Source organism: Rhipicephalus sanguineus, chromosome 4, assembly GCF_013339695.2.
Source record: "Rhipicephalus sanguineus isolate Rsan-2018 chromosome 4, BIME_Rsan_1.4, whole genome shotgun sequence".
Taxonomy (NCBI): domain Eukaryota; kingdom Metazoa; phylum Arthropoda; class Arachnida; order Ixodida; family Ixodidae; genus Rhipicephalus; species Rhipicephalus sanguineus.
Window position 1 is genome coordinate 15,215,899 of NC_051179.1, and position 27,453 is coordinate 15,243,351.

At 46.7% G+C, this 27,453-nt stretch overlaps 1 protein-coding gene across 1 annotated transcript in view; it reads right to left on the minus strand.

The window, feature by feature from the left end:
• LOC119389458 (uncharacterized) overlaps positions 1–27,453 on the minus strand; it is a 133,219-nt gene that overhangs the window by 66,676 nt on the left and 39,090 nt on the right. Inside the window, exons 2-3 of the mRNA XM_037656732.2 lie at positions 15,319–15,397; positions 12,589–12,705 (exon numbers count right to left, since the gene is read on the minus strand). Of these exons, the coding sequence (XP_037512660.1) occupies positions 12,589–12,705; positions 15,319–15,397 (196 nt within the window). The remainder of the gene's footprint in view (positions 1–12,588; positions 12,706–15,318; positions 15,398–27,453) is intronic.

The following is a 27,453-nucleotide window of genomic DNA, read 5'->3' on the forward strand; positions in this document are numbered from 1 at the left end:
TATTTTTTATTTTATTTACAGAATACTGCAGGCCCAAAAAGGGGCCCAAGCAGGGGGCGAATGTACAAAGAAATGCATTTAAGCAACGCGAAACGGGTGGAATCGTTAGAAAATGTCAATAATACATAATGAGCAATACATATAAAGTGTTAGCCTCCGCATTCTTTTTTACAGTGTAGTATCTTGGGCTTGAATTCCTGAATGAAGGTTCCTTTTGCATATAGTTTACTCAGGCTTAAAAAAGTATCCCCGACTTTGTAGAAAGTACCACGTTAAGTTTTCGTAAGGGTAAAAGAAATTCACCGACGATTACTATACTACCTAATGCGAATTCTGAGCACAGCTGTTTAGATGTTTTGATTTTGCGATAAGTTGAGGCTCGAATGCCTCGCTAACCGGGAGACCACGGAAGGCAGCGCGTGGGAGCGTTCCACAACAGCCGCCGCAGAGAGGCATACGTTCACGCAGCGCTTTATTTCCGTGTATGGTATTGGTGGACGCCCTCGCCGCATACCTTAGTGATGACGTCATCGGCGACCGCATGATTACAGTGTACTGGAAGCACGCACACTCTAGCACGACCGAGCGCACTACTATGTCGCCGCGGGTGGCCGCCGCGCACCCTGTCGTCTCGCCACTGTCGTTCCCTCCTCCTCGCGCTCTCCTCGCCATCACCGTATGTTATCCTCCACTGCGCTCCGCGTTCGCTCTCTTTCGTCCTCGTTCGCTCTGCCGGTTACGACGACGCCGACGCCGCTCAACGCAGGAGCGGGTAAAACTTGTTTATTATGGGCGAACTTGTACCCGGAGAGCGTTCCACACACAAAGTGTCCCTGCGACCGACGCACGTCTTCTTCTCCCTATAGCCTCGCAGGTCAACCCACTTTCTCGTGCACGTGCGTGAGAGGCATGCGTTGCGCTCTCACAAGAAACGCGAACAGGCACGAGACATTGCAGACGCCAACGCAGCGGCTCGCTGCGCTCCGCCTTCACTTTCTTTCGTACTCGTTCGCTCTATCTTACGCCGACGACGCTCAACGCAGGAACGGGCACCTAAGAGCTGCACTCTAAAACACGTTTTATTTTGAGGGACAGAGCTGGGTCAAGAAAGTAAGAATGGGTAAATAGCTAGAGCAGCAACTCAGAAATTAAAAAAAAGAAAAAAAAGAATGTAATAGGTTCATGAGCTATTAATAGCATGTCATCAGCCCAGTTAACAACGTACAGCATGGGTAAAAGTTGAATGGAGAAACTGGAGGTCACGAACATTATTAATAATATTCGCTTCATAGGTAACAGCAATAGCCAGAAATAAAAAAAAGAACTATCGAGAAAGTGAGCATTGGCCCCGCTGTGATACCTAATTAAGGAGCGCCGCTGTTCCTTGATAGTTCACCCTGCAGCTGAAGAACGCGAAATTTATAGCCTAGATAGGGAAGAAGGATCCCTTATTAATGAACTACACGACGTCGGAAAGAGGTTTCTTTTCCTGGTCGCCCGACGTAGCTTCCCTTTCGGCGTCCGTGGAGACGGCAGCTATGCGCAGCGATGCTCCTTCATCTCATCTTGATGTTGTCGCTCTTTCTCGGCGCTGTATGTCGGCATTTCGCTTCACTAAGCGCCGTAAGAGCTGATTCATAGCTTTGAATTACAATTCAAAGTATCGACGCACGTAGGAGCAAAGTTTAACGTAAGACGCCATCTCTCGACTATTTTGCTGCGACAGGAGTTAATGCTCGAAATCGGGTTTAACCTGCCACGGTGGTCTAGTGGTTATGGTGCTCGACCGCAGACCCAAAGGTCGCGGGATCGAATCCCGGCCGCAGCGGCCGCATTTTCGATGAAGGCAAAAATGTTTGACGCCCCGTGTACTTAGATTGAGGAGCACCTTAAACAACACCAGGTGGTCTAAGTTTCCGGAGTCCTCTTATAATCATACCGTGGTTTTGGGACGTTAAACCCCAACAATTATTATTATTAAATCGGGTTTGCATCGTGTCCGTTCTCGTCGGTAACTCCCGTTGTTTCGCTATAACGACCACTCAGACAACGACATTTGTCGTCGACAGGGCGCCTCGTCGAACAAATGGAGCTTCGCCATTGCCAAAGCGTGAGTAACAGTAAATTTTCCAAACGGCTGCTCTGGTATCCGAGGACCCATGCCAGTTAGACAATGTGCCCTGGGAAACCGCAGAGCGATCGCTCATCAACACTCCTCTGCCATCACTACGAGGTTTTGTGAGCACACACACTCTGGGATCTGCGGCGTTTGTATATGCATTTCGGAGGCTACAACAGAACAATGTAGCAGTGCATAACATTGGAATTCTTCTGCCCATAACAGCGGTGCGTTTGCGTGCAAATAGTCGATGACATGCTGTGACGACAAGGGGGCAAGAACACACGCCCGTTCGTGAGCGCACGTCACGACCTTGAGCACTTCCTGATCTTTTTTTTTTTCTTTGAACGCGGGGCTTACTTTCAGTGTGATCGCGAGCGAGCGCGCGGGCACGTGGTGGCATCTCACGGCGGCCCGGGTAACTATGGAGCTGACGATGGTGAAATCAGCCAATGGCCGTGGACTTTGGGTTTATGACTCGGTCATTTCGGTTGATTGCGTCATTTGTCGAGAGAAATAAGAGTGCTTTTTACCTGACTTTGAAAATTAATTGTAAATTCCAGGCCGCGTGCTCCGCTATAATGTTTGGCTCACGTGTTCTCTGGAGCCTCGACTACCGATCGGCAGCGATTTCTGACCATGCTGAAAAATGTTGCAGGACCCCTTTAAGGATGCGTCAATGATGACGCAATGGCAAGCGCCCTCCAAAATTGTTTTCATAATTTGATTATTTTCCTTGTTAGTTTTCCCTGGCAGACATAGATTCACAAAAAATTATGTCAGCTTAACGGCTATGGCGTTTCGACGCTAAGTGCGTGGCTGTGGGTTCGATCCTCTGCCACGGCAAACGTATTTCGATACCCAGGTATAGTTATACAGGTACACGTGTACATTTATTTGCACGTGTGTTTCATTGGACGCCCGTGTACATTTGTTTAGGAGCACGCCTAAAGAATCCAGCTTGCGAAAGCAATCAAGAGTCTTGCACCACGGCGCGCAATTAACATACCGTGGTTATGGTACGCAATATTCCAGAGTTTAAATTTATTTAAGAAGGATTTCTGTCGACAGACACTGTTTTCAAAAGCTACTTAATTTGGTCTGTCGTCACTGCGTAGACCTTAAGAAGCGTCGTTTGAACAAAGTCCTTCTACAGGGGCCGAGGATATACCTACTAAGCCGAAAGCCCGTAAGCCCTCAGTAGCCAGACTTAGAAAATATCTGTAGTAACTTTATGCAGAATATATCTGTAGACTCTGTAGTTAGCGACTGACCGACCGCGCGTGCTATTTGCCTCGGATCCCTCACCTGGCTTCTCTCAGGCCTGATGAGATGGTAATTTTAATGAGAAACCGGAGGTGTAAGCCTGGCTGATTGTCCGACATGGCCCTCCAGGTAATGAGCGATAATCTGGATGTGCACAGTAATCACACAAACAGCGCATGTAGTCACGTACGTACGCGCATTAAAGCTATCCGCAAAGTTTCGTAAAGACCTGTACAGCTTATAGGAACACCATGCTTGCCCAATTCCGCATGTTTATGGCCAGGCAGACTGCGGGGGAGTCCCTCAATGAACGTGCCGATGAACACCCGGCGCGCCTTTCGGAAGGGCGGGCGTGCCATTTATTTGGGACATGGCACCTTCCGCCGGGTCGCGGGGCAGCTGCTGCTGCGTCGGCGCCGTTATCCGAGCCGCAGTCATTAGAAGCGTTGACAAAGAGGGATTAGAAGGGGGCCGGACGGTGTGCGAGGCCTGAATGGGACAACGTTTCGTAATTAACCACTGGGGGATACAAGGCGCGCCGCACCCCGCGGCGGTTGATAGTCGCCGAACGCGTGGGCGAAGATGAGACGGGGAGCGCGCGGACCAAGTCGGTGAAGTACGCGAATCAGCTGGGCAGGGAAAATGAATAAGCGAAACGGAAAGGATTATTTTCCCTTTGTGTCTCGGCCTCTCGCCTCCGTTTCTTCGGAAGATCGGCGCGCTTTTTTAGTAAAGACTGCCGCTGCTGCTAATACAAGAAGAGAGCTGCGGGATGAGAAGAGGGCTGACAAATACGAATTTCTTGCTTGCCAAAGAGAGGAAGTTGTTTAAGCCCCGTTTAATGAGACAGGGACAGCGTGTTCATCACAGAGTTAGCGGCGCGCGCGCTCTTTGCCTCGATGTTTGCAGCTGGCTCTGGCGCCGCCGCGTTTTCTCCAGACTGCGCAAGAGCTAAGTAAGACAGAAGACCATCCCCGTCTTCTTCTTCTCGCAGCCATGTATTAAGCGCCGAGTGGGACGAGCCACGTTACTAACGTCAGTCGCTCTTCGTGCGGCGGCAGCTTTCCTTGTGTTTTCTTTTTTTCTTCTTCATCGTTTAACACTGTTTTGCGGGCGACGAAACTTTTTTTTTCACGAATGTAATCGTCGAGCCTCAGTGCCAGGAAAGTCGAATTTTTCTTCCTCGTTTTTTCTGTTGTTGCTTCTAACGTAATTGAGTGCAGTAATTGTTTCGTGTGTACACGGCCGTCTTCCCTTACGCCCAAACTGTTTGATACTCGCTTTCTTTTTGTTAAAGTTCCCGCGAGTCATCTTCGGTGCGTTGTCGAGGCATGTACTGGAAGCGCATTCACGCGAACAGTGAACACAAAGGAATCTCGAGGCTTTATTGCCAGCATCGTTATTCGGTACACGTCTGCTAGGTGCCAGCTGTGTGTGCGTGCGTGTGTGTGTGCCTAGAAACGGGACCACGTGGTATGCGATAAGAAATAATAAACGGACAACAAATTACGCGGCGTACACGGTTTCCAGAAGATTAATTGACGACGGCTTAGCTTGCTTGTGAAGCGCATTAAGAAACGAGTCTCTCCTGTAGGGACTCTTGTTTTCAGAATGACGCGGCGATTCTTGACATTGCCCCTGACCTGTCTCCATTAACGGTGACATATCGAGAACGCAGTTCCGTTCTTTTGCCGTCGCTTCTTTTGTTCATTAGCTTCAGTACAACGACAACGTTAATGGAGGTCACAAAAATGGACTCAAAGGAATCGGCACAGGAATCTCGTTTAACGGAATGCTGCCATGCCGTGCTGCGCCCACCATCTTCGTCGTGTTACCGCGCGTAACGTACTCGGAGAGAGAGAGAAAGAAAGGAAGAAGAGAAACGGCAGGGTGGTAAATCAGACGAGCGTCCGGTTTGCTACCGTACACTGGGAATAAGTGAATGGGGACTAGAAAGAGAGAAAAGAAAAAAACGAGAAGGCGAGCACTGCACGCACACAGGATTACAATCGTTCACTGAGGAATACGCGACTTCAGCGCTATGACATTCGATTGCGAAATCGCAGCCTTTCTGACTTCAATGCGAAAAGAGTGCCGTGGACGAGACATGGTGGTCACTGAAGAACTGAAAACACTGAATTAAGAACGTCCAGCAGTTGTGGAGCAGTTCGGGCCGTGGGAATGTTCAGCTAATTGAAGAACGCGCCTACAGTATCCATAAGAAACCGAAGCATCGCAACAATGTCCTGGTATTCGACAGTATGGCGGTCCTTGACTGCCACTGCACAATTGCAGTGGCGATCTGCGCGTCTGGCATTACCTCTACCACAGAGCCATTATTACGTCATTATAGAGTGCCCATATAATGACGGATACTTCGAATAAGCAGAGCTCAGTTTTCATAAAGAATTCGACATCACTTTCAAAATTGGCTCGCAATAATTGCTTCAAACCGGGCTGCGGAGAGCATCGTGGATAATCACACTCCTATTCTTCGGCGACACCCCGTCGGAGACAATTAGAGTGGCTGCAGAAAGGAAGCTGCTTCGGCTTTTATCGCCAGCACAGTGAAGTGTCGAACTCTCATTGACCATCGCCGCTTTCGTCAATAAGTGAAGCCGAGAAGGCAGCCGCGCTGGCGAATTGATCGCTGGAACAATTAGAGCCACTCGGATCGTTACGGCTTGGCTAAAAATTGCAGCGCAGCCCGAAAAATAGCTTAGTGGAGGGCCCATCGACCGGAACAAACTGCGCACAATAGTTGTCAGCTACAATAATCACATAAGAAAAGTCGGAAGTTGTTCGCCCGACCGGGCATTGAATCACAAATGGAGTCCCTAAGGGAGACTGCCCCTGGAGCTAATAAAACAAGGAGAAAGGGAAGAAAAAGTCGGAAGACGTCCCTCGGGAAGTCCAAAAAGAAGAACTTTTTATAAAGTCTTTGGCAGGAACTATTTCTTGCGGAGTAGCCCATTGATATTTAGAGTGCTACCGCATTGTCGATGGCCTAAAGATATTACATTACTTATTTGCGACGTGGCTTCACAGTTTAACTTGCCCATTACTCTTATGGCTTCGACGTCCATGCCTCAGTATACAGAAGATGGAATTTCATATTTATAACATATTGATTTAATCATACTTACTTTGGAGCAGAAAAGAAACCTAATAAGGCACAAACGAAACGCCGTTAACTAAAAATCGTCATGTTTAGCAACAAGAAAATACTGGTATTCCTTAACATAGACAAATCGAACAGTGCCGATTCATCCGTCTCTTCCACCGCCAGCCTCCGCTCGCGCTGGAAGACCGCACTGCTCAGCTCGAACCTGACAGCACAACTCTGGGCCGTCCAGCGTGCCGAGGAAGCCGCTTCGAGACAAGGTCTCGGAACCGCGTCCGCGGTGGGTGCCCAGGCCCACTAAAAAGACGCCGGACTCAAATCTCATTGATTTGACAATAAAGTTTCCGTTCTTCTTCTTCTTAACATTCGAATTTTCTCAAGCGTCAGTACCCTCGAATCAGAAAACTACGTGCATTTCGAAGCAAGAGAGGGAAGGAAAAATGGATAGCGAGGAAACACTGGGATGTTGAATAGTTTAGCGTAACCGGTACGCTACCTCGCACAGGGGAGATTGAAAATAAAGAGGGAGCACACACACAACGTCACAGTCTTGTGCGGTATACGGCATTATAGCCTCCTGTGCAAGTATACGTTTTCCCAAGAAATTTCAACAATGCCTTCGTTGCTATAAGCCTCGATGACCTTTCAGAATGACAATCGAGGATAGTTGCCGGCGACGTCGGTCTGCGGTCAAGGCGAGCAAGAACGATCGTGAGTGATCGTCTCTGCACAGCGTAGCGAGGGCAGTGGCAGAAGTTGTGCTGCAAAGCCTCCTCAATACCGCAGACGTCGCAAAGAGCGTTGTCTGCCATTTATAAGGAAGGAAAATGACTTTGTGAAAGCCACTCTTAGCCATAACCGGCACAGCAGAGTGGCCTCTCTTCGGCGGAGTCCAGTTGACAAAGCAAGACATAAAGTCGAAAAAATAATTGCGGCCAGTTTAAGCAGTCGGTTTGCATTCGATCGCCAGAATCGGAAATATAAGCGCGACACTGTTTAACGGCCGTTCGTAGTTCGCACATGTTTATCTAAACTAACGAAATACTCCTCGTATAGCTAGCCCGCTAAGGATTGGGCAATCACTCCAGAGAGAGTTAACACAACTTTGTTGCGTAAGGCACCGCGCAACAAACACAGTCCCGCCGTGAAGTAGAGAAACTTACAGGATCCTTATTTTATGCATTCGCCTAAGACGACTCGAAGGCGAAAGCCGTCTCATTCTTTTCATTCTCAGTCTATGAATTGATCCTCCGCCGTCCCTTCCGAAAACTTTCTGCACGTCACCTGGTTTTCTACTGCCTCCGTGATCGGTCCAGCTTTGACAAAGCGATGATGTCGTGTGAAGATGTCATCATGTGACGTCACGTTATGTTACGTCACAGTGACGTCATGATGACGTCATATAGTGACGTCATCACTAATGTTGCATCACTCGTGCTGATGCCGACGCCGACGGTCAACTTTCGTGTTTGGTGAGCGATCTAAGGCCTAAATATTATGGCTTGCCCTGACCAAATTGTTCTTCTCTAAGCATCGAATGAACATGGCTTCCACGAGAAGTAGCGACCCTTCTACGCCTTACACCTCGTTTTCGCCCTCTCTCGGAACGAGACGAGCAACGACAAAAAAGAAACAAACTTAGGAAAGAAAAAGAGAACCCTGTCCCCCGGCTGCGTCTCAAAGAACGAAGCCAGGCCGCACTGGCACGGTGCCACGCGACCCCTCCGGTGGCCCAGCAAAAGCACCGTCTTCAGCCACGTACCGAGTCACCGGACAATATTGTCCTGCCGTGAGTTCGTACCGGGGCAATCAACAAGGAACACGACGAATCCTTCCATCGCGGAGGAAAAGAATGAACTGCGTTTTATACAAAGAAGGCAGAAAAGAAAACAATGTCTCACGGATCGGCACTGACAACAAAGAACACGCTGCGAAACGAGAGCCACTGCGAGGAAGCGGCCAGGAGGAGAACGGATGTCGACGTCCCGCTCAAAGCACCGAGAAGAGGATTAGAAGCCCAAGATAAATCTCCACCGACGGCCTCCTAATCCCTTTAGTGTGGTATAGCTCTCGAGGTGGGGCCCAGTTCTCATTACATGGTGTACATCGTCTTCGGTCGCCTTCGCGGCGCGTGCGCGCGTCGTACGTCTCGAGCTTCCGTCGCTGTAGTTTCTTACCGCGCGCCTAGCGAGAACTGATTACGAGGAAAGAGTTGTCGCGGCGCTCGACGAGGCAGGTCCGCTTTAACCAGCATTCGCTAAAAAAAAAGAGGCACGTATGTTGTTTTTACCTGCTCTTGCAGTGCTCGCCTATAATCAGTGACAGATAATGGAACGTCGCGCGATGATTGAGAAAAGCTGTATGAGAAAATAAAATAAAACATGGAGATAAAGTTAAAAAAAAAAGCAAGTGCTTCGACAAAAAAACAAACGCAGTTCGATCAGCGGGGGTTGACAGAAATTCAACCATCTGCCGCTTTTGCTGAAGGTTGTCGTCTGTTATTCTTATTTCTGGATGGGAACCGGTAACTGAAATATACTTAAGTGCAGCAGGAAGAACTATAGTGATCTACGTGCAGTTCGTAATCGCAAGAAGTTAACAAAGGGATGTGTATTGATGGTATTCTCCCGACAGAATTCGAGATGGTCATCCTGCGTCGGCCAGTCTTTTACTTGCCCTCTCTGAAACCTCCATTTTTAACTCGCATAACGAACATTGTGACAACGTGAAGCACGCGGAAACGTAGGCTGCATGGTTTTATTAATGTTTCAATGGCTTATTTCTCACAGGGCTGCTCAACTTATCCATAATCTTCAGTGTTCCCAGCGAGTGTTTATTCAGGTGCATTCCGGCCGATAAGAATACGTCAAACACATTATCTGTCTCTTTGAGAAACTTGCGTCCTTTTTGCACCATGCTATACTGAAAAAAAAAAAAAAATACCGCTTCGTAATGGCTTTGGTGCTCCCTGCACGCAACAATATTCGATTTCTCCGAAACACTTCTCTGTATACGCGAAGCCCGCAGCACGCGTTCGCAGCGGGCGGTGCACCGACGACGCGCTGTGCTCGGCAGAAACGGCTGCTGCCCGCCGAGGTCCGAAACGCAGGAATGCGAGACAGAACGCGCGAAGGAAGGAGCGGGGCATATTTTATTCAGTTCGGGCCACCGCACGCAAAAGCCCCCAGCCACGCCTCGCTACACCCCTAAGACCTCCTTGCTCGCCGAGCACACAAACTTGCTCCTTGATCTGACGCGTCGTTTTCGCACACACTCCTCTTGCGCTTGTGCTGCGTCGCTGCCCAAACAAGACGGCCAGAGAAACTTGGCTGTTAACGAATAAAAGGCAAGGCTCGGGTTGTACGCAGCGCTAACCCGCAGTGTTCGCATGGAAGAGCAAGAAATTTGCAATGCAAGCCGTCTCCCATTTCCTTACGCTTTTCCGTGCACGTAAATCCTGCAAAGCCGTATCCTTAGTTCGCCTTCTACCACTGCGGTACTTCTTACCAGCGTAAATTAGGACTTCGTAAACTTTTGCTAAATGTACGCGTCTCTTTCTTAATATCCGAACATCCTTCAGCCACCTAATTGTTACTCTCACTGAATACAGCACATGTAGTCTTGCGCGGGTTATTTACTCCTGCAAGACACGATAGTATGCAAATAAACAGCGTCTGTGCTCCTATTGGGCTTACTTTTTAGTTCCTTGCACTGCATTGTGCAAGTATTCACGCATACGCTGCTCTAATCTTGGACGGCACTAACCGTCACAGTCAAATGACTGACCTCGACAAAAACCGAAGGTGCGATGAATGTTGCGATCGCATAAACAAGGCGCATAATTGGGGTCTTATTGTTTCGTGAGACGTAATTGCGTTTTGTGCACTTTCCCGCTGCAAATTTATTGCGGACCTTGTGTTCACAAGGCTGAGGCTGCGAGGAGGAAAGGCCTGTAAGGTTTGCTCATACCACTGATGTCACAATTATGGCAAAGGCGCAGTGCGCGCTCGAGTGCCTTTCCAGTTTTGCACGACGCAATCGTGGGAATTTCAATCAATCAATCAATCAATCAATCAATCAATCAATCAATCAATCAATCAATCAATCAATCAATCAATCAATCAATCAATCAATCAATCATCAATCAATCAATCAATCATAATTTCTTTTACCAGAAAAAAATCTCGATGATCTTTAGGGCTAGCTAAAAGCTGCTCTAGGCAGCTTGACTGGGTTCCTGAAAACCCTTTCATTGGCAGCATATACGACATTGATAGTACAAATATGCACATCAGATCATAAATACCATGTACGTGAGTAATACTATAACATAATTTCAGTAGAGATCACGTAAAGTATTTAACTGACATTTAGCTGACATTTAAGTGGAACATTTCAAAAGGCAATGACCTTTGCGAAACCACTTCTTACTAGAAGCGGTATATTAATGATAACTAACAGACAATAATGCCAAGGAAAGTATAGAGGATGTTATTTGTAGTAATTAGGATATAAATGTGAAGAAAGTAAAGTGGACGAAAAGATAGCTTGCCGCCGGCAGGGAGTTATCTTTTCGTCCACTTTACTTTCTTCACATTTATATCCTAATTACTAAAAATAACACCCCTTATACTTTCCTTGGCATTATTGTCTGTTAGTTCTCATTAATATGGTGTCTAACAAAGAAAAAAACGAGCCCTTAAAAGTCACCTTCTTTCCTTCATACTTAGAAGCGGTACAGTAACATTGAATCGCAGCTGGAGAAATGCATTGGAGGTTGCTGCTTCGATTAAGCTGCATGCGTGTGCACAGAGGCCATGCTGCAGCGAAGAAACAAGCCCGTGGAGTCTACCAACGGAAACACCCAGAGTATTTCAAGAAGTTTCCATCTTAGTGTGAGCAAGCAAACGAAGACCCATTACTGCATGCAGGGCCTGATGTCGACAAGATAGTGTCAAAGGACTGGGTTCTTATTCGTCAGGCTTCTCTGGCACTCGTAAATCAGATTGGGCTCCATTTACTTCGAGCTAAGGCGCGACAGGTGAATGAGGGAAGCTGAGCGTGGTAGGTGGCTATTTCTTTTTATTTTAACTGGTGACAGTATAAAAATAAAAATTTACAGGGTCCCTTATGCATTCGCCTAAAACGACTCGAAGGCGAAGGCCATCTTCTTTTTCGCCGAACTCGATGTACTGATCCTTCCCCAGCCCCCTCCCATCGGTCCTTCTAGACTGGTTAACAACCCTGCCTTTCCTTTCTTTCCTTCTCCTTCCTTCCTTCTGCACCTAACGTGGTTTTGCACTGCCTCCGTGATCGGCTCACTTTTGACCTAGAGACGATGCCATTTGATGACATCATCATGTGACGACACACAATTTGGCTATCTGTGACGTTATGATGATTTAATACGATGACGTCATCACGTGATGATGATTTTTCATCTTAATGAAGTTCTTTCCATCCATCCATCGCTCGTGTTGACGCCGACGCCATGGCACGCGTACGGCACCGACTCCAACGGTCAATTTTCGTGTTTGATGAGGCATCTAAGGCTTTCGCCTTAATATGTCTCGACTGTCTCAACCTCCGACATGGCTCGGCATTGTGGCTTTCTTTGGTTGGTAACAACTTTATTGATGGTCCGGCAGAGCTTTCGCCGACTGGGCTTTAGGTCTCCCACGTGGGGACGTCGAGGCCTTGCCTCACCGCCGCCTCGCGGGCCTGCTGGACAGCCCAAAGTTGGTCGCCGAGGCTGGGGCTGCGCAAGGCAGCGGCCCACCGCGGCGGAAGGGTTCCGGAGTTAGCACCTAGCGGGCTCTGTGGCTTTCTTCATGAAGTTCTTTTTGTTTGCTTAAAGCCTGGCATGTTCTTATCGTTTTAGTGTTCATGACACATCTGTGTAACTATCTATGTTCCTAATCTGTCGTCTATAGAAACGTTGAATGTCATCTCAGTTACTTATTTCAGTTGCTCCTCAGTATGCATGTTCTTGTTCGTGGGCGATCATTATAAAACATGACCTGTCGATAAGATCAGCATGAGGCATCCCTAGAGGTTGCACGAGTGCTTCTTGGCTTACCCTTTGGTCCAAACAGTCCCGGCATGCCTTGCGGCCCGTGAGGGCCTATACTGCCCGGCTCACCAGGGAAGCCGCGGTCACCACGTTCGCCCTTGTCACCCTTTAGTCCTGGGTTGCCTGCGCAGAGCATTGATCAAATCAAATCATTTAAGAAATTTAGCAATAAATTCATAGTTTAATCAATCGACGCAGCCAGAGTAGGCAGAAGGCAATTAAATGCACAACGTTGCAGCAGGGTAGGCAGACAGAAGAAACACAGGCGATGTGTCGGGCAGGTTACTCCGTGTGAGTGTTTGATGCATGTTATATGTCGCACCTATTTGAAAAATTTGACGATTATCTCCATGTATTTACAGACGTATTTGTACGCAGCGACGGCCAAGGTGGCTCTGCAGCTTTCTATTGCCCTTCGACTAATATCAGACGGGTGTTTCGCATATCGCATCCATCTTCATCAACAACTGCGGAACTATCAGCGATTGATGTTGCTGTGAAAGACGTTCAAGAAGAATTGGCAGCACCAAAGATTGTCATACTCACAGACTCTCGTGCTGCCCTTAGCAGACTATTGAGGAAAGACTGCGATGGTCCAATTACATGCAGCATAGTAAAATGTGCCACAAACATTATTTCTAGTGGGGTGTCCCTCATTTGCCAGTGGATACATTCGCATGTGGGTATTGCTGGGAATGAAGAGGCCGATAACCTAGCTTCAAGTTGTGCCCACAACAAGTGTGACTGCCAAGAAATTTCATGCCTGTTAGACAACGCTCGTCTGTTGATCCGCCGACATCTTTTAAAGCAGCACCCTGACCAACGTGTAGCAAGCGGATTGTTCCCTGCCCGTATTCGTGGTCGTGGATTGCCTCGTCGTGACACAGCCCTCTTATATAAGCTAAGAGTTGGCTCTGTAGCAGTGCGTGAACGATTATACCGACAAGGTCGTGCAGACAGTCCATCATGTACGTCGTGTGGCTCCAGGGAGACACTAGATCACATAATTTCTTAGTGTACGGCATTCGTTATGCAGCGAGCACTGCTCATCAAGGAATATGGACTTATTGGTCTAAAGTGTACGAACCTTGATGACTGCCTGTTCCCGGGGGTTTGTGCTGCTCGGCGTGACCAGGCCCATCGAGCCCTACTTACTTTCTTAAAAAATACCGATTGGGCCTCGTGCGTATAGACATTTTTCCATGTGACCACTTATTCGTGTTTACGTCTGTGTTATTTGTTTCTTTTTTTCTTTCCTATTTTCTTTCCTCTTCCCCCCCCCCCTATCTTCCTTTCCCCTATGTTTCCCCTTTCCCAAATGAGCAGACAGGCGTTGTGCCCCTTTAGGTGGCAGTTGTCAGCCTGTTCTTTCCCTATTTCCTCTGTGTCTTCGTGTTTTCTATGTATTCAAACGAAATAAACAAACAATAAATAATTCCACACTCTTATTGCCCTGGGAAAGAAAAGGGTTTTACACGTATCAGCTTAGGCGAAGTATGACATTAAGTAGAATGCGGTTTGACGTTTTGTGCTGGTCCAGTCACAGGCAATCATTGAAGTCGATGGCAGGCTTGTCAGTCAGGAGCAAGGATAGGAATTGCATCCGCGTAGATTTTCTTCTCAAGTGGGTAGGCTCGTTGTCGTTATCTTTCATTAGTCGGAAGGGGTGAGCACGCCTAGAATACTTCGGGTCTAATGGCTTTCCTCTGTAGACGTCAAGTCATGTTAATGCTGTCATCACTGTGCGTGTCTCAATGACACATGAGGATTGAAACGTGATTTTGATCAGAGCAGTATAACTCACTGGTATAGTGCAGGAAGAGGCGTTGTGCGCTTCGTGCCATACTAAGCACGGTTTCCGAAAGGCTGACGTGCAAATTTTCTTAATGTACATGTTCCAAAATAGGTTATTAGTGACAGTAACGCCGAAGTGCTTGTGGCCTGAAAATTCAAGTATGTGTTAAAAGCCAGCAGTGCAAGATACTGTACTTTTTCATGAGTGACACGAAGGACATTTCTTATTGTGCAAGACATAGAAAGTGGTTATTGCTCATTTTCTGTGTTGCTGTTTGGATGGATGGAAACGGCCAAAATTTTCTGCAGACACCATGCTGTCAAGCCACTGTCAGTTCTGTTTCCTAAGGGATTTCCCGCCAGCGCTCTAGGGACATCGCCGCTTTGCAGCGCACCTCGGCATCGATACCGTTTGTTTGAGGCAGACAAGAGGGAAGCACTCCCTTGCCTCTTCTGTCAACTGTGAAAAGCTTCGACGCAAGAAGGACGAAGGAAAGGCCAACCAGACGCACGTCCGCTTTGCTATCCTATGCTGGGCGAAGGGGATTAAGGAATGAAAAGAAGCTGCCATCAAGGTGTGTGTCTGTCCGTTATATGCCTACAAATGATCAATTAGTTTTAAAAAGAGTAGCTTCGACGCCAGGTGTGTACAAAGTAAGGAGGGCGGCATAGCACATGGGGGCCAATAAACCATGCAGTATCAACTCCAAACTAGCGCTCACGTTCGGCATCGTGCTCCTATGTACGAAAATATACCTGAGGTCTAGGCATTCCCTCTGCAACCTTCACGATCTGCAAGCTACACTGATGCCCGAAGTACGCGCGTCTGATCCCCGCTGGGACTAAAAGCAGCATGGGCTACAAGCGTCGCATATGCACTCCTTAGGCAAATGTTGATTCTTTTATTCACGTCCCGCACTTGACGAGTGAGCTAGGACCAACCTGGATGTCCCGGAGTGCCCTTTTCCCCCGGGGGGCAGTACCGGCGCGATGACTCGCAGAACTCCTGCAGAACCACCAACTGCAAACGAGAAGAACATTGCGACACAAGCACTCGGTGAACAGCGCCTCTGGGCACATCAAGGCAAGAGATGCGTCAGAGAAGGGAGGGGGTGACAAGGCCTAGCGGTATGGCCTATCTTGATTTGATACAACATTTTCCCGCAGAAATTTTCACAAATGCCTGTTGAGCCTACAGCCGAAGCTAGTCTATGCTCAATGCTCAAAGCAAATCGCTTAGCGTGAAGACTAGACTTCGCGAGGGAATTACTGTCCTTTACAATGTGACACTTTCTTTTCTTCTTATTTTTCATTAGGTCTGCTGTAGAGCATATATTGGAAGTTTACTAGAAGGAATGCGTAAGAACAGCGCGAACGTAAAGCACGGGACGAGGAAGGAACACACACGAGCGCTGTGTCGTCGTGTGTGTTCCTTCCTCGTCCCGTGCTTTACGTTCGCGCTGTTCTTACGCATCATGATTCACCAACTTGCCCACCAAGCTTCACCAATGCTAGAAGGGGCAAATATACAAATAAATACATTATCCATGATTTGTTCGCAATTAGTAATAGCCTGCATAGTTCTGCTCGAGGTTCATTTTTTAGTTGTTTTTTTATTTTTATGAAAAGCGAGCGAGACCTGTAGGAATGCATTTCTGCAGAAATAATTTTTTGCTTTCGTTTTTAGTACGGCTACCTTTCTGAATTTCTACCGCAGCGTGTCAGTGGTTGGCAACACATGTGTGCAATCATTCTTCTGTATACACATACTTAATAAACAAAATGAAAGAGAGAGACAGCAAAATAAGCGAGAACAGGACGGTGGGCTGTTCATTAATTTTGTTACCACGCCAACTCGCGCAGCTGTCCTTACTGTTTACACATTTTTCTTACCTTGTAAGGTAAGAAACTTTTGTTTTCTTTTTTCAAGTGTCACTGGAAGTATCTCCTTGACCTAACATAATGCTGATATTAGAAGTAGGCGTAAGGTGCATCCATCAGTAACACTTACATAATAAAAGAAGTTTCCTTTTTTTCACAGGATCTTAAATTCTCAGCATCTGCATAATCAATGGCAACGCTGGGCCGTGAAACGCGCGCAAGCTAAAAGCTGTCGGTGTATTGCGAGGGTTCGCGATGTATGCTCCAGCGGGCGTGCATACCAGAAAGATGTATTGTCTGTGAAAATGTAGAAAGAGGCATAGTACTGGCAAACAACACCAAGTGTTCAAACTGTACGCGGGATTACAGCCGTTAGTGTGGCTCTTTCTCGTTAGCATGCATGTAGCGTAAAGGAATAGAAGCAGATCTGCCCGAGTTCAAGGTTAGAAAGTATTTTTCGCCCTCGCGCTTTTCTTTCCTCTTACTTGCTGTAAAAGGATCTTACTTGACTATTGCTCGTGAATCAAAAAACAAATAAAATCTAAACACTCTGCGTTCGATATTGACACAACTTTCCGGATTTCGATCATTCAGCCTATCAACTTGTGTAGCGAGAGAGAGAGAAACGAAGAGGAAAGGCAGGGAGGTTAACCAAGCTTTGGCTCGGTTGGCTACCCTACACGTGGGGTGGGGAGAGGGGGAATAATAGATAGCATAGAGAAGAACGAACAAGAGAAAGAAAGAAAGAAAGAAAGAAAGAAAGAAAGAAAGAAAGAAAGAAAGAAAGAAAGAAAGAAAGAAAGAAAGAAAGAAAGAAAGAAAGAAAGAAAGAAAGAAAGAAAGAAAGAAAGAAAGAAAGAAAGAAAGAAAAAGTGGACAGTTAGTGAGAACGCACACAGCACGAATTAGCACAGGTAGTTCACAGACGCTAGTGAAGTCCGGTTGGCTTCAGGTAGCTCAGTATAGGGCTTTTGTGGCCTTGTGCGTGCACGAAACCGTGGGCCAAAGTATTTGTGTAGGGTATCGCCAAACCTAAATATGATTGACCTTAATTCACCCATTTGATTGGATAGATCGAGTGACTTCCGCTTTTAAATGAGACACTTAGCCGCACGTTCACTTATCTCACGCAAAATAACACGCATAATCGTCTATTATTTCGTGCAACTTGCTAACAGGACTCGTGTTTAGAACTGCGGCACATTCTGGGCCCATGGCAAAACAGCACCTGTGCGTTACGCGCAACGAAAGCGCTGCTGACTTTCTTGCGGGCCACAAGCCTGACCGTAACTTTGTAAACAGTGCAGTCTATGTATGTATGTGTGGTTGTCAGTGTATATATCATAATCATCACCCTGGAGCACCTGGAGTAGCATGTCAGGCGAATAGCCAGGCAAACATCTCCAGCTTTTCATTAAAACATTTCTCTCTCTCTCTCTTATTAGTAATAACACAAGGCAACAAATGAAATGACACGTGGTATCAAAATATACTAAATGAAATCCTGTGTGAACTAAAAAGAACAACACAGGTCAAGTTAATGCAAATGTAAATGCAACAAACATATAGCGTTGCTAACGTCTACTAACGCAGCAAGACACGAGAACTGAAAGATGTAATACTGTTATATAAAATAATATCGTACACTGGCTCAAAATAATAAAACGCATAAGATCAAGTGAAACGTAGCGAAGAGGCAAAATTGTAACGAGTTCTAACGTGAGAAAGCCGTGCATTTTGAGAATGCAAAACAGTGCCCTCGGAAGTGGCGCATTATGCCAAACGTAGGCGAATACCGCGATCAAGAGGTTTCTGACACAGACATCAGCGGGTGCAGAAGCAGGGTTGAGAACGAGTCGCGCTTGCGTTTGCACCGTGTACTTGTTTACGACACATCTTCACGCCGGCGGCTCCATTGAAGAGAAAATAATTCGCGCCTTCTGTAAAGTGTTGTTCGGGAAAGCGCAGCTTGAAACTTTTCCTAAGTACCGTGGCACTTTCGAGCCCGGTTTCTCACATTCCTTTTTTTTTTAATTTTGTTTGGTTTTTCCGCGCACTTATAGCCACGTTTTCAATCATGTCAGCGCATCCTGTTCCGGAGTCGTTCAGGCGGAAATGCGAAGACGCAACCTTAACAAAAAAAAAAAAAGCGAGAGAGAGAGAGAGAAAGGAACTGCGAGCAATCACACTCTAAGAAAAAAGAGAGTCAAAAGAGGGTCATGGAACCGTGACTCTCCTCGGGTGTCCATCTGACCCCCTTTTGGAAGGTACAGGCAGAAAAAAAGAGTTCGCATTTGGGAAGGAGTCACTGGACCCTCCTGAAGCGCGTTTCGATTGGCTTCGGTATACGGAAGAGCCGCCGTATACGCCATACATATCGCACGCTCGCCCTTTGGCGCCGTTGTGGCGCATTGCTCGGCGACGCAGACGGGGTTGGCGCCGGGGTGGCGCGCCGCTCTCCTCTCTCAGTCGTCTCAGTCTCCTGGTCTATTGGAATGCGTTGCGTGGATGAGTTGGTTGCGCGTCTTCGGTGGTATTGACGCCGGCTCCGTGCACGAAGTGACGCTTGGAGGGCGGAATATTCATGGAGCTGTGGATACGGACAACGGGCGCCAGTTAACGGTGAGTGTACTGCTTTCGTAGGCACTAATTATACAGCTTTAGCTGGGCGTCTGCAGCAGCTCTGCGGAAGTTATCTGCCAGCCATTTCCAACAGCAGCCTGTGCCCGCGGGGCTGTTGCGGATGGCCAACTATAGCTGTCAGTTAACGAGTTCCCACCGTTATGCGCGTTGCTGTACAAGCTCCCATAAAGTGAGCGATGCAAACAATAATCGAGAGTCATTTCTTGCTGATCGCACGTCGTGTCTGCACTACTGAAGGTGCAAGATGTCGTTTTGAGAAGCACTTAAGTCTACTTCATCATAACATTTCTATCTACCTTGAGTGTGCAGCGTGCTTCCACGCGTGGGAACGTGAAAAAAAAGAGCCTGTGTACAGAACCCTTAGACGCACTATATGTAATGGTTTTGTTGGCTTAAAGACGGTAGTTTGAGGTGCAGATATAGTACGGTGGCTTCCAGAAAGTATGCGGTAGTCATTAAGTTGGACACGCCTCGCCGGTGAAGTGAAAAAGCTCTAGACTTTCGACGGCGCGCGTTGTTGCGGCCGCCGGCGTGCACTCTTTTCCCTCGTTTCTGTTTGCTGTTTCGTGGTTTGCATACAGTGCGATGACGTTGGGCGCTATAACAGAATCGAGTGAGTGTACGTGATTGTGGGAGTTATGTGCGCTAATTCTAGCATATGACATGTCTGATCTCGACGTAGACGGCGTACGCACGCGCTGGGTGTCGTTCGGGCCCTAGTACTCGCATCTGTTTATCTGAGTATTTAAGGATGGGTTACGTTTGTAAAACGTGCGGTCAATAACCGCTCACGGCATGCCTCTGGCTGCCGGAGGATGTGCTTTGTTGTTTTGTTGTTAGCCTTTATTATGTCCTGTGTGAACCACTTATATTGTGTAGGTTGTGCAAACGTTTACTGCAATTTCATTTTCCTCATCATAATATCACGTTCTGCTTTTCAGATACCGTTTTTCATGGTGCTCACGCTGGACAGGAGCGACAACCTAGCAAGCCACAAGTCTGATGCTTCCAGCCGTCACCACTTTTTGATTTATTCTTAATCACAAGGAATAAATATGGAAACATGATGGCGATTTCTGCTGTTCATTTAGCACCATATGACACTGTGCACATCACAGTCACACATTTATTTGGCTATACTCATAGAAGCATGTAAATGAGGAATACCCAAACTTCTTAATTGGAAATCACAGACCATCTTTTCGCGCTTTCTATATAACTTTGTTGGAAAATATGTGTTGTTTTGACGAGTTTTTTAAAAATAATTATAAAACTGAACTATTCTTTTTTTACAGTCGCTGGGCAGAACGGCAAGTATTATTGGACTTGCTTAAAATGAATACTCCACTATTTTCAACAGTAGTCGCGCAAAAATAGAGCAAGGATCAAATGAGTAGCTTAAAATACTTGTGGAGTCGCTTGATGCTTTGGTGTGGGTCCCTTGACCCCCCTAGGAGCGTTACCGGCAAGAGTCGTCTGACTCCCTATGAGTGATAACGTGATCCTCCCGATGAGAGTCTTTGCACTCTTCCTAGAGGGTCAGGGGACTCTCCTAGAGCGAGCCGACCCTGACCCACCAAGAGAGTCACCGTGACTATTTAAAGAGAGTCGTATACGTGGCAAGTCAGAACTCTCCGAAAAGAGTCACGCATACTCTTTTTTTTCTTAGAGTGCACCACGGCTTCTCGTCGTCGTTCTTGCTAGTTATTGTTTTTTGAAGTAATTGTTTTTGCGCAGATTTCAATCTCGAGTCGAGCCCGCGGCAAGATTACTCACCCTCTTTTTCTGCGAGACACGGCGACGATCGAGAGCAGACCGTGCAGCAGACATTTCTGCTAATCAAACTCCGAGAACGAGATTCGTTTTTAATCGAGCACGGGGCCAAGCTGCGCACTGATTCGGCCGCGTGTTTTCTTTTTTATTTTGAATGCCTTTAGGTACGGTGGGGTGCATCGGTGTGCACGGTACGCCACCGTGGTTGTCGGAACCCGCCAGGCCAATGCAGACGATCAAACGTCGCGAGCATAGAAAATTATATAACTTTACGAAAATTTGTACAATAATTCAACGCCAGTTACTGCGAGTACGAACGCCGATGCGCTTATAAACTCCCACGTGACTTTGAAAAGAAGCTTTCTGTATATCTTGTACGCTTTGTACGCTTTGTAGCTTCAGGTGCTTTGTACGATGAGCACCCGAATTATTCTTGGAAAGGAAATACGGGTCCGAAACGCCGCTATCTCGTGGGCTGCCTTCTCAAGTCTGTTCGTGATGCTAGGTGCTTGGTCCTGGCATAGGCTTTCAGTCAGCATATCTATTAAAACAAGAAGCCTGGGCACAGAGAATAGCTTGGCTTGCGCATCACTTCTTTGTATAGCGTATAAACTGGTCTAGTGAATTCGAGACAATACTAGGAAGCGCTTCTGAACGCCTCGACGTCTAAACTTGACCTATATAGTGATTTAATTAGTTCTCCTTACTTTCCTTCTGGCATTACCGCGACTTTTACTTCGAACACTCGTATATCTGGCTTAAAGGTTTCATTCCGTGCAATAAGGTGATTTAATAGACACATCCGACGTGTTCGATGTAGCCAACTATATGAGAACATGAGTTGTTAGAATGCAAAGCGACGACACCAGCATCTTTTCTCATAATTTAAGAAAACGAAAATCACCCACTTTAGTCAACTCGTTGCTGGATTACATCTACTGTAGGTGCAACTTGGCGCGGCCTGACCAAGGATTTGCCGCAGTTTGTCGTTGCATTCATCATCAGCCTGTCTACGCCCACTGCAGGGCAAAGGCCTCTCCCATGTTCCGCCAATCAACCCGGCCCTGTGCTTTCTGCTGCCACGTAATACCTGCAAACTTCTTAATCTCATCTACCCACCTAATTTTCTGTCTCCCCCTCACGCGTTTGCCATCTCTTGGAATCCAGTCAGTTACCCTTAATGACCACCGGTTGTCCTGTCGACGTGCTACGTGCCCGGCCCATGCTGTTATATACCTTCCTCGCTGTTATATACCTGCAGCTGTTATATACTTTCCTCGTTGCGTTCATTTGAACCTAATTGATGAGATAATCTATTGTTTGGGCGTGTCTTGGGGGGGGGGGGGTAGATAACAAAGTCCCAATTACTCTACATCTCCTATTGGATTCTTGTCACTTGAGTGAAAGACCACAGCGACCCAAGTGAATGGCAGAATGATTACTAGAAGTGCGATGGAGGAATGGTTTATAGAAATGACCAAAAGGCGTAGAAGTTCAGGGGCGCTGTATTTGGCAAGCATAGCTTTTTGCTGTAAAGCTATCGGCCCGAGGTGAATGTGAAACCCCGCCCAGACAGAACGACACTCATACACATGAAGCGTGAGTGTCGTTCTGTCTGGGCAGTACTTTTCCCATTTCACTGTTGTTACGTGAATGGACGTTGTGTAGCCTTTTGTTCAGTATGTAGGATGCTCTTACGTAACCGAATTTTTTGTTAACTATATTGTTATTTGACTGGACTGTATTTTGTGTTGTTTCTCGTGTCGCTACGTGAATGGACTTCGTCAACATGTGACAATCTTTGTAGCTTGACTTATTTACATGAATTCTTCATATGCGCTCCTTTATGTAATTTTATTCCATCGCTGTGATTTTCGCGAATTCTATTATCTGCTAAAAAGAGTAGCCGGCGCTCTATAAAAGCGCTAACGTCTTTTAAGAAACATATAATTAGGAAAAAAATAACATCCATACACTCTGCAATAACAGTACACCGTAACAAATAAATGTTTATCAGTAAATATATTTCGTTCCAAATGCTGAATGTAATTTTTGGTTGCGCATGCACTAACACAGCCGTATCACGAGGCTAAAACACCCTCCTTGCATACATTTCAAGTAAAAAAAAAAGCTAACAAAGCACGAACTCTCAACTAAGTTCGAAATGGAGGGGAAATGTGCTTCCTCGCACTGCCGTAGTTAATGAGGGAATGCAACAGCAGGGTATTTTTTCTTCCGTAGTAATTACTGAATGAATTCCACATAACAAATGCGACATACATCACGCAAGCATAGTGTGTGGCCGCCACCACTCTATCTCAGATGTCTTTACATGCGGCCATCTGCCACGGGTCGGACCCGGAAATTGTTCGGGAGCGGTCTTTGTTGTCCGCCGGTCTCGGCGAAGACACGAGAGAGGCGGTCATAAATCAATGCCTGTCGTCTTAGCCAGTGGTGCTTCTTGCGTTTCTCGGTCGATATCCGAGGGAACCGTCTTGAATTCGCCGCCCTAATTACAGTCGATCAACGCTCACGCAACAACCAGTAAATTATACAGTTGTACCCTCTGCACCCCGTTTTATTCTTCCCATCCCATACGTGACCGTACTTAACGTGTACTGCTTTTTTTTTTCCTTCAATCGATTTCCGATTGCTATGTAAGCACAACCAGCCGCGCGGTTGGCTGTTTAGTGTTACCTATTGCGTTTAATGTATCAGGAAGCGAGCAAAAGGACAGCGCTCATGGTAGTATATCAGGGAAGTACCTCGGATAGCCGTCGGAATTCGCGCCGATTCTCTTGAACCGTCTGTGCCGGCAAAAGACATTCCAGGACAGGCATCGCCGTTTGAGCATTGTGTCCGGTTGAGGCTCCACTGAAGGAAAGGTTTATTAAGGCGAGAGCCTTAGATGTCTCATCAAACGCTAAAAGTGACCGTCGGCGTCGGCAGAGGCGACGGCGTCAACACGAGTGATAATAAAGAATCATCGTCATACGACGTCACTGTATGACGTCATCATGACGTCTCGCAAGGCGTCAAAATTTGCGACTTCATCGTGACGTCACCATGACGTCACATCACTTGACGTCACACGATAGCATCACCGCATAACATCGTCGCTTAGTCAAAGGCGGGCAGTTCACGGAGGCGCTGCAAAACCACGTGAGGTGCAGAAAACTTCCAATTCACCCGATACCGGAGGGAGTGTAAAACCACGTTGGGTGCACAAAGCTTTTTGACGGGATCGATAGAATCAACTGAGAACAAGCAGAAGATGGCTTTCGCCTTCCAGACGTCTTAGGCGAATACGTAAAAAGCCGCGTGACTTTGCTTCGATGTGCTAACGTGAGAGGGACGCGTTGAGACATCTCCTGTTGAGCTTCTATATTGAGTCAACCAAATGTCGAAATGTCTTGTCATTGCCGTAGCCATGCCTTGTGGCTGCATCGTTGTTCTGGCACGTAAGACCGCAAGATTTAATTACGGCGAATATTCGCTTTCACTGAGCACCGAGGTCAAGGCATTGCTTAATAGCACGAACGTCTCTCTGTGAAAATTCCCCGAGGGATTTTGATGCCTCCTTATTTTTAAGTTCGAAACTATAGCTTGCTATATCAGCGTCGGCAGTCGCTTAAAATGCAGTCATGTTTTCTTTGCTAGAAACACGAACGGTTTTGATCACGCAAGGAAAGGAAAACAGCGCTGAATTTAGACGAACACAGCAGCAAGTTATGTTCTCTAGCAAGCTGTGTTCTCAAGCTGTGTAACCCTAGAGAGCTTTGATCACGCGCGTGCGATATATATTACAGTAGAACCTCGTTCATGCGTTCCTCTTTCGTGCAATTTCCCAATGCCAACATTCGGGAGATCGTTATGAAGCGAAACTGCGCGATGTTTTAGTGAATTCGGATTGTACGTTTCCCGTCTGTGTGTGCGTGTGTGTTTTAATGTATGAACGATGCTCTACTGCGCTTTCGAAGCCCACCATTTTAAGGAAAGGCCGCGGATGTCGGCGATGACTTAGCAGATTTTTTTTTCTATGTACCTGTTCAAAAATTCAGTCGGCTCATGATGACAGCTGCTTTTTATTCACGTGGCATTGTGAAAAAAGAAAAAAAATACGACGCAAAATAAGAAGTATCAAATGTTCATTGATAGAGGCCCCGACCATTGCGGCGAATTCGTTTATGTATTTTCTCTAAAGTTTTTACTCACTCACTCAATGATGTGCAAGTAGCAGAATATCTAAAGTGAGTGAATCATGTACCAATGTGGCGCAGAATGGCAGGGCTCAAAGTAAAGTAAACGTCACAAGAGAGCTGGAAATACATGTGACCTGGGAGATGTCGGGCGAAATGTGATCTGAGAATCGATTATGGCGTAGAACTGGAACTCCGCCTGCCCAAATACCGAATGGACTGGTACGGTAACGACGCGGTGGAGGTCAGTGTTGGGGGAGTTCCGTGTCCATGTCAGTGGTCATCTACAACTAGTAGCGAGAAGCAAGCATTAACATCGTCGTGTGTGTCTCAATTACACTTAAGGCTTTCTTAAACTGGCGGAAAGTGAAGCAATAAGCGATGTGTCTGTATGACTATACATCTTGAATGAAACTGAGCAAAGCTAATGTTTATGTACATAACAATCGCCGAAATAGAGCACTAGGTATGATCAAATCAAATCACCGTGCCACCGGCGGATGGTGGAGGTACGGAAAGCAGAATTATCTGCTTCGCGTACTTTGTGGCACATGTGTTCTTTCTTTCTTTCTTTCTTTCTTCCTTTCTTTCTTTCTTTCTTTCTTTCTTTCTTTCTTTCTTTCTTTCTTTCTTTCTTTCTTTCTTTTTTCTTTCTTTCTTTCTTCTTTCTTTCTTCTTTCTTTTTCTTTCTTTCTTCTTTCTTTCTTTCTTTCTTTCTTTCTTCCTTTCTTTTCTTTTCCTTTCTTTCTTTCTTTCTTTCTTTCTTTCTTTCTTTCTTTCTATTTTGATAATTTCATGGTGGTTTTTATTCAGCTGTATACGAAGGTGGTTGTTCTTACGAAGCCGAGATCTCGCTGGCGTCACGTTCGGCCTAATGTACGCTCTTCGGCAGTCATGTTTAATTCACTCGGTAAAATTCGGTGCGCTTCGTCACTCTGGAGAAATTAACAATGTCATCTTCTTGCATTTCTGGAGCCCTTTAAGAACTCTGCAGATGGTTGTTTCCGAATTTCATTAGATCAATCGTATGGTTATTTCAGTTAAAATGATAACTGCGTAATTTTCTCTTACTACTTCGAATAAATCGATCGACACTCTAAAGAAGCACTGAATGTAAACGAAACGCCGGCAAACAGAGATGTCTTTAATTGGCCCAGTTTTACTGCACGTCACATAGTTCTCAGTACTTTCGCGCGATGGCGACCTGATTGAGAACTTTCACGTGAGAAGGAAAAAGAGCTTGCTGCGTTAGGCAGCCGTCTGCTATCGTGAATGAAAATTTATATATCTATCTTGCCAGCATAGGCGCGCGCAGGGTTGCCCATCAGGGGGGGGGGGGGAAGGTTCATCGCAGCACCCTGTGCGCACGCCTATGCTTCCCAGAACGTGCAGAAATTGAATGTTTTACGACGAACGCCACTAGAAGAATTCCTGAACGATTCGATATTCCTTTTGCTCCCTGGGCCCATCAACATATACGTTGGCATTCTTCTAATAAATCACAGATTAGAGGTCCCCCAGAAGTTCCACGAAGCGGCCGCCAGGTCGGTCCCTACGGGAGAGACACCCGCTACGCGCTAAGCGCGTCCTGCAGGACATGAAATTTTTCCGATCCTGTCCAGTACAAGTAAGTGAGTGTCCTGTGCACTTTGTTTTCTTTCGTTTCGCTCTGCGCGGGCGCAGCACAATTTTCCTAATGAACACTCGAGAACTCACTAAATTTTCAGTCTAAATATGGTCATACTGAGTGGGCGTACAACTTATGTTGTCTTCGGTTTGGTGTTCCAAAAAAAAGAAAAAGAATGAAGAAAGGATGGCCGAACGGGGCCACCAAGCTTAGAAAACAAGATGAAAGGCAACCGAGTGAAGGAAGCAGAGGCAAGTCAGATCAAAGAAAGGCTCGAACACATATTGAAAGCAAGAGAAGAGAGCCCCTGAACAGATGCGAAAGGTCCTAAGTAGGGTCTCCGAACAACCGCTAATGCGTAGCGCCAAAACAGCGCCATCTTTCTTATTTAGTTCTTTGAAGGCTGCTCGTCAGCTAGCTTGTGCGGCGAAGCGGCCATAGCGAAAGAATCACCGGGGCGTCCAAACAGATGAAGCCGTGAGTGCAGCGACGACGTTGGTCCAGAGACGCGGCATCAGACGACAGGCAAACATCTTCCGGCCGGACTTATTTGTTGAAGCTCGGTCAACAAATCTGCTGAACGAGACGAGTCAAGGCATGAGATGGCGCCATCGGGTGAGGGGGAACACGTCCAACCGCCAGCAAGACCTACCTGCTGCTTCAATGCTTTACCGTACCCCTCTGCCGGAAAGACAAGTGATCTGCTTATAGGCGTGGCTCAAGAATCGGTGGGATTTCACCCGAAGGAATAATTGGGACTATATCCTAAAACATTTTTATGCAATTTTCCGTGAACATTTACATTTTTTCCTACATGAAGTACTTTATTCAAAAATTAAATAAATTATGAGGTTTTGCGAGCCAAAGAGAAAGAAAGAGGTCGAAGAAAGAACAGGTATACAGGAGGTTAACCAGAACGAATCTCCTGTTAGCTACGCAGCTATGCTGGAGCGT